Below are 6328 nucleotides of genomic sequence, written 5' to 3' on the forward strand. Positions count from 1 at the left end.
AACGACCACTTTTTTTTTCTTTTGCGCCTCGTTAACTTATCAAACGAAATTAACGAGCCGAACACGAGCTGTTCGCGAACAACAAACCGTTTTAACAGTCCTAAGTATATATATAAATCAAATAGGAGAACAATCGACGAAATGAAAAATAGAACAAGAAAAAACACACCAGTGAAGAACATATATTTACCTGGTTCAGTAAATTGTTTACGTTCATGGAGTTACAGATGATTTTACTACTTGAGGATTTTACACCAGTCGATCACCTCGACTTATAAGAGGAATCTCTCACTATCACTTTGTTGCTCTCTTTTTTTCTCTCTATTCTTCTCTCTCTACACCGAGATACACCAAAAAAGATAAATTTACAAGAGAAATAAACTTAATTTTTCTTCAGTTACAAGCCACCAAGAAGAAGCCAAGGAAGAACAATCTTTTTTTTTTTTTTTTTTTTTTTTTTTTTTCCCCCCAGGAAACCGCAAGGAATTATTTATTGCACTTCTCTTCCTTTGTCTCTAGGAAGCCCTAATAACTCTTCCTCCATCCCAAGGAAACCCAAAGAAGAACACCAAAATGTGACTTTGCTTAATCTGAAGGAGAGTTGTGCGATACCTTTTATCATGAACAAGAGGGAGCGAAGAGATGCTTCGCTTCAGAAAAGAGGAAGGCGAGAGCGGTTGGCGCCTATGGTTCGCGACTGAACGCTTCGCTTCACGAATGAGAGATCGCGATCTTTCGTAGTCGGAAGACAAGGGGTCCGAACCGGTCTCCAACATAACACATAGGCTAGAAAAAGATATGTAATAATAATTGTAGGCCATAGAGACTAGAATTGAGAGTAGCATGAGTTGAGATAATATGCGTAGGGCAAAGAGGCTCGAGTTAGGATCTGCACTAGCTGTGATAACATTCATAGGTCGTAGTAGAGACTGGAGTTGGGAGTTGATTGAGTTGTGATAATATTTATATGCCACAGAGGCTAAACGTGTGAGCTACATGAGCTGGATAATGTTCATAAATTATTTGGGATAAAGTTTGGAGCTACATGAGTTGTGATAACGCCTGTAGGCTGAAGAGGTTTGAGATAGGAGTTGCATGAGCTGTGATAATGTCTATAGGCTGCGAAAATTGAAGTTAAAGCTACACAAGCTTTGATATTGTTTGCGGAGTGCGGAGGTTTGTGTTGAAAGATGCATTAACTGTGATAGCATATGTAGACTACATAGATTCATTTTGAGAGCTACACGAGCTATGATAACATCTGCAAGCCATAAAAGTCGAAGTTATGAGTTACATGAGCTGTAAGTCATGTAGGACATAATTTGTCACATAGGTTATAGTGATGGATTCAAGAAGCGAGTTTCAAAAGTCCAAAGAATTCATCATTTCTTGTGTATGATAGTTGTAAACAATTATTGCAGAGTGCATTATTATAATCTCTTAGAGGTGTCGTTATATTTTATGCGAGGTATGTCGTTGCATCATTGTCAGGGTGCACATTGCATGTCTCATAGTGTGCTTTGTTGTTCCACAATGTAACTTGGAATTTCATAACAAACTCGTGATTAAACAAGGGGTTTTGTTGCAACGAGCATGGGGCATTAAATGGTTGTTGGCAACTGTTGCAACATTTGGTGACATCCGTACCTCAACTTCTCAAGCTTTGAGGATTCTCTGGTTCAAGGTCTAGCTCCTCTTTCATGAAGATTATGTTTATAGAGTTCGTGAGAGTTTTCATATCAGACAAGGAAAAAATTTGGACCATTCTAATGGGTGGGTTAAGTAGATCTCCTTGATCAGATGACATTTCGTTGACATATGAGTATCTTAAAAATATTGAAATTGAGTGATCTTAAGCTTATTGAATTCTTCTTTTTGAGACACTTGATTTTACCATAAGCTTATCATGTTTTTAATCCATTTGAATTTTTAATTTGTGCGATATAAGCTTCCAAAAATGGCTTAACGACTACATATTGGATTGATTTGATTCTGATTGAACCAACTTTGTTGTAATTTTGTTCTTCTCTTTGAGCCGGTCAGTTTCACTATAAATTTACTGAAATCAGAGTTTTGAATTATTTTTAATTGAATTTTGAAAGTTCTTTGTATAAAAATTCCATCCATCACTCGAAATCCAAGTCTGGATGATAAAAATTTGTTTATGGCATTTCTATATATATAACTGTTTTAGATGATATTTATGTTTCTAAATATTGTTATGAAAGTGTATGATGCTTAATTCTGTCAGAATTTTAGCACGAGTGCATTCTTATTTCTTATTTTGATTAATTTATGTGTATCTTGGTATACATATCGATATATTGCATAGCGTATAGGAGAAATTTGTTACTTTACCTATCCTTTAACCTTTTATATGAACTTCCTTTCATCTCGTTAAATATTGGCATGAAACCGCATTGTTACATATAATGAATTTTCATTTAATATATATATATATATATATTTATTTTCTCATCATTTCGTAGATTCTATTGATCCCTGCTGCAACCCGAAGAAGTCAATTCTACATAATACGCTATTCGATCACAGACCTCTACAACTAAATGAGGATGATTACTTGCGAGTTTGCAGAGTACCTAAAAAAAAGGTTCATTATTTACTGGCGTCCTTCAATAAAACTCTTTATTATTAGTATTATTATTATTATTTTATAATTTTTTTAGTTGTTTAATGTCCCTAAGTGCTTAAATTATATTAAGAAATATTATTCATTTGTACAGGGTGCCAATTTTAGAGATTTCCCAGGGGTAAGAGTTGGACCCAATAATACAGTAGAGTTTGATCCAGAGGTGGAACGGGTGCTGCTCCCTTCCGGAAATCCTTTGGTAAGGTTTTCCCTTTCAGTTCTACCTTTTTTTTTTTGAATTACATATTTTTCATAGCACTTGAAGACATTTATTTTACAGGTTCCTGATTATGCTATGTCATTTATTAAAGGAAAGTCCACCAAGTCGGTTTGCTATTTCTTCCTTTGGCATTTACATGCATACCACTCAAAATCTTATTTACGTATATATCCAATCTAAACTTTTAAATTTACATACATAACATTCAAATTTTTAATATCACATTAGATCTTCTAACTCAATTTAACATAAATCCATCCAAATGTGAATGCAGTGTTAAATTCATTTCACTTACCTTTTTCACTTTTTTTGTACTTACCATCAAAATTTTTTGAATCTAACTAATTGATGGATTTAATGAATTTTGTTTGGGGAAAAAAAAAACAATTGCTATATGGACCTGAATTAAAGTATCAAACACTTCTATGACTTCAACTAGATTTAACCTCAATCAAACCAAACATCATTCTAGATTTACAACATAGTGGATTGATAAGTTCGGATTTACCAGATTTACTTAATCCTGTTTAAATTAATCATGAGTGCAGCCAAACACCTCCTAAAATTATTCATTATTTCAACTTTTATAAAGTGAAGTACACCTTCATGCAATGGCATATAAATTGAAGTTTTGGTATTAGATATGTAAGTGCATAAGAATTGAGTGGAATGCACGTAAATCTTTCTTTTTTTCCTTTCCTCTCCATTTGTTTTTATAAAACTTAATAATTACTTTATTTGGTTCATATTCTCTGTCAAACAGACCTTTTGGGCGGTTGTGGTGGGACGAGACTGTGCCTACAGTTGTAACTCGCGCGGAGCCTCACAACCAGGTTTCTCCTCGCAGACACCAAAGAACAACTTAATCAATGGATGATTATTGTCATATTGCTTGAATTCTTTGATTCTCATTCTAAAGTTGTTTCTTTTGTAGGTTATTTTGCACCCTGAACAAGATAGGGTATTGACTATTCGAGAAAATGCAAGGCTTCAAGGATTTCCAGATCATTATAAACTTTGTGGGCCGATTAAAGAGAGGTAAACTTTTCATCTTATGAGTTTATCTGTGATGTTTTATTGAGATTCATATAATAAATTTATATTTTTTATTTTTACTGCATAAATGTTCATTCATTTTTTATACTCCTAAGCTTTTATTTTTTATTTTTTATATTGTGTGTATATATATATAATGACTTTCCAATTTTTTTATCAAAACCTGGCATTTGCATACATACCAAGCAAATATTATATACTTACAGTTAACACCTAAATTTTAATATTTACATTCATAGTACCCGCTTAGACTAAAAGGAAAATTTTATTAGATTGTTTTGAGATCTGCAATGTTCCATGGCATTGAAAGTTGTCCTTTAAAAGAGAAGCACTATATTAAGTTAAGTGTTGTCGAGATGAGAATGATTAGGTGGATGAGTGGCTTTACACAGAGACAAAAAACGAAATGAACATATCTGTGATAAGCTTAGTGTAGCTTCAGGATGGACAAAATTAGAGAGTCGTTTTAGATGGTTTGGTCAGATTAAACGTCAACCATCTTATGATCCGATTAGGAGTAGATGTTTTAGATTCGATTTTTGTTAAGAAAGACATAGGTAGACCTAGTAAGACTTGGGCTTATTGTATAAAAAATGATCTTAATTTATTAGAATTAAATGAAAATATGACACTAAATAGGACACAACTGAGAGAGGATTTATGTAGTCGACCTCACATAGTGGGATTAAAGTTTTGCTATTGTTGTTGTACATAAAAAAAGATCATTTCTATATACCACCTAATTGCTATGTATCTACATATCCAACACCCAAATCTTTAATAGCACATAAACATATCACTATTTTAAAATTAAAAATGTAAAATTTTCCTTATTAATGCATGATGTCATATTTATAAAAATTGAATTTACGTGTTAGATATCTAAATACATTAGAATCGAGTGTTATGCATGTAAATTGTCATTTTAGTTATTTATTTATGTTTTATTCTTAGCCATTTAAAATTTTGTAGGTACATTCAGGTTGGAAATGCCGTGGCCGTGCCGGTTTCAAGGGCCTTGGGCTATTCATTAGGACGTGCGTTCCAAGGCTTGAGCGGCGAAGAACCCATCTATACCTTACCAGCAAATTTTCCACACTTCGGCATCGCAGCAGGGGAAGCAATGAATTAATGAATAAAAAATAAGTAGAAAATAAATTAAATTATTCTATTCTATTTGAAAAAAGAAAAAAACTCCTATTTTATCATTTTATTTGACCAGAGCAATGTTATTCCATTATATTATATTGACATGTATAAATGAGGTATTTTGTGAGTTCTCTTTGATTTATTAGAGGCATTGCTTGTTACTGTTCTTCCTTTTTAAAAATTTAATATATATATTTTTTTAAATTGAAGTAATTTGTAATTAAGTTATTTAGTTTAAATTTCATACTGTGTTTAAATAATTCAGAAAAAAAATATAAAACTTAATAATAATAATAATAATAGAAAAAGGCAGAGTTAGATACATTTTATAAAACTAGCATGTTTGTCTTTTTTTAATATGCTCATTTGAATATTAAAATTTACAATGTAAAAATTCAACCCATATTTCATTTTTATCTAATTTTTACACTTCTTCATTTTTGATTTGTTCCTTGAATAACATTCAAGGAAGAGGGCTCAAGATTAGAAAAAGGGAAAGGGGGAAATGTAAATTAATGAATGATAATTTTTATTATTGATTAATTTTTTTTTTACAAAATAGTTCTTTTATTTATAGGATTAGTTTTTTTTTTTTAATAAAATTTTTCTTTTATTTATAGAGAAAGTGGCACAATAGGCGATAATGTGTTTGTTCTTGATTTGATGAGAATGTGTTTGTTGATATTTTTAGTATTATATATATATATACACACACGCACACAAAAACACATGACTATATGTGTAGATACATATGTCTATATTTATATACATATCTATATACATTCAAAAGGAAATCGTTATTTGGCAAAATCTCAAATATTGATTTTTCATGTGTATCATGGTCTCATGATGAGAGCCCGTCCCATTTGCTTTACTATTCATGAACCCGTGACCTGAGGGGATTTACAGTGAACCCCGCCAATCAACATGTCTGTTTGTTTAATTGTGTTGAAGTAGGGTTCACTTAGCCTTTGATGGTCTTCGGATTTGTGAGACTTAGCTTGATTGACTTAGTTTTGTCGTTCATGTTCAAAATTGTCTTTTGAAAATTGATCTTTGAGTGAGAAGTTCTTGTTTGTAGAATTATATTAGGCTATCAAATAAAATGTGAATCACTGTAATTCTATTTATAGCTCATTCTTTGATGAAGATATCTCTTAAGATAAATTGTGGATTATGTTATGACTAGTTCTCGATCCCTGATGTTGAATCTTAAGGGTTTTTGTGAGATAGTTGGTTATATTGAACTCTTC

General features: G+C 31.9%; 1 protein-coding gene across 1 annotated transcript in view; it reads left to right on the plus strand.

The window, feature by feature from the left end:
* LOC110034095 (DNA (cytosine-5)-methyltransferase 1-like) overlaps positions 1–5198 on the plus strand; it is a 16208-nt gene extending 11010 nt beyond the window's left edge. Inside the window, exons 16-21 of the mRNA XM_020738357.1 lie at positions 2490–2611; positions 2745–2849; positions 2931–2974; positions 3634–3703; positions 3805–3908; positions 4899–5198. Of these exons, the coding sequence (XP_020594016.1) occupies positions 2490–2611; positions 2745–2849; positions 2931–2974; positions 3634–3703; positions 3805–3908; positions 4899–5058 (605 nt within the window). The 3' untranslated portion in view covers positions 5059–5198. The remainder of the gene's footprint in view (positions 1–2489; positions 2612–2744; positions 2850–2930; positions 2975–3633; positions 3704–3804; positions 3909–4898) is intronic.
* Positions 5199–6328: the final 1130 nt, after the last annotated feature.

The sequence above is a fragment of the Phalaenopsis equestris genome, unplaced genomic scaffold (assembly GCF_001263595.1).
Source record: "Phalaenopsis equestris unplaced genomic scaffold, ASM126359v1 Scaffold001343, whole genome shotgun sequence".
Lineage (NCBI taxonomy): Eukaryota > Viridiplantae > Streptophyta > Magnoliopsida > Asparagales > Orchidaceae > Phalaenopsis > Phalaenopsis equestris.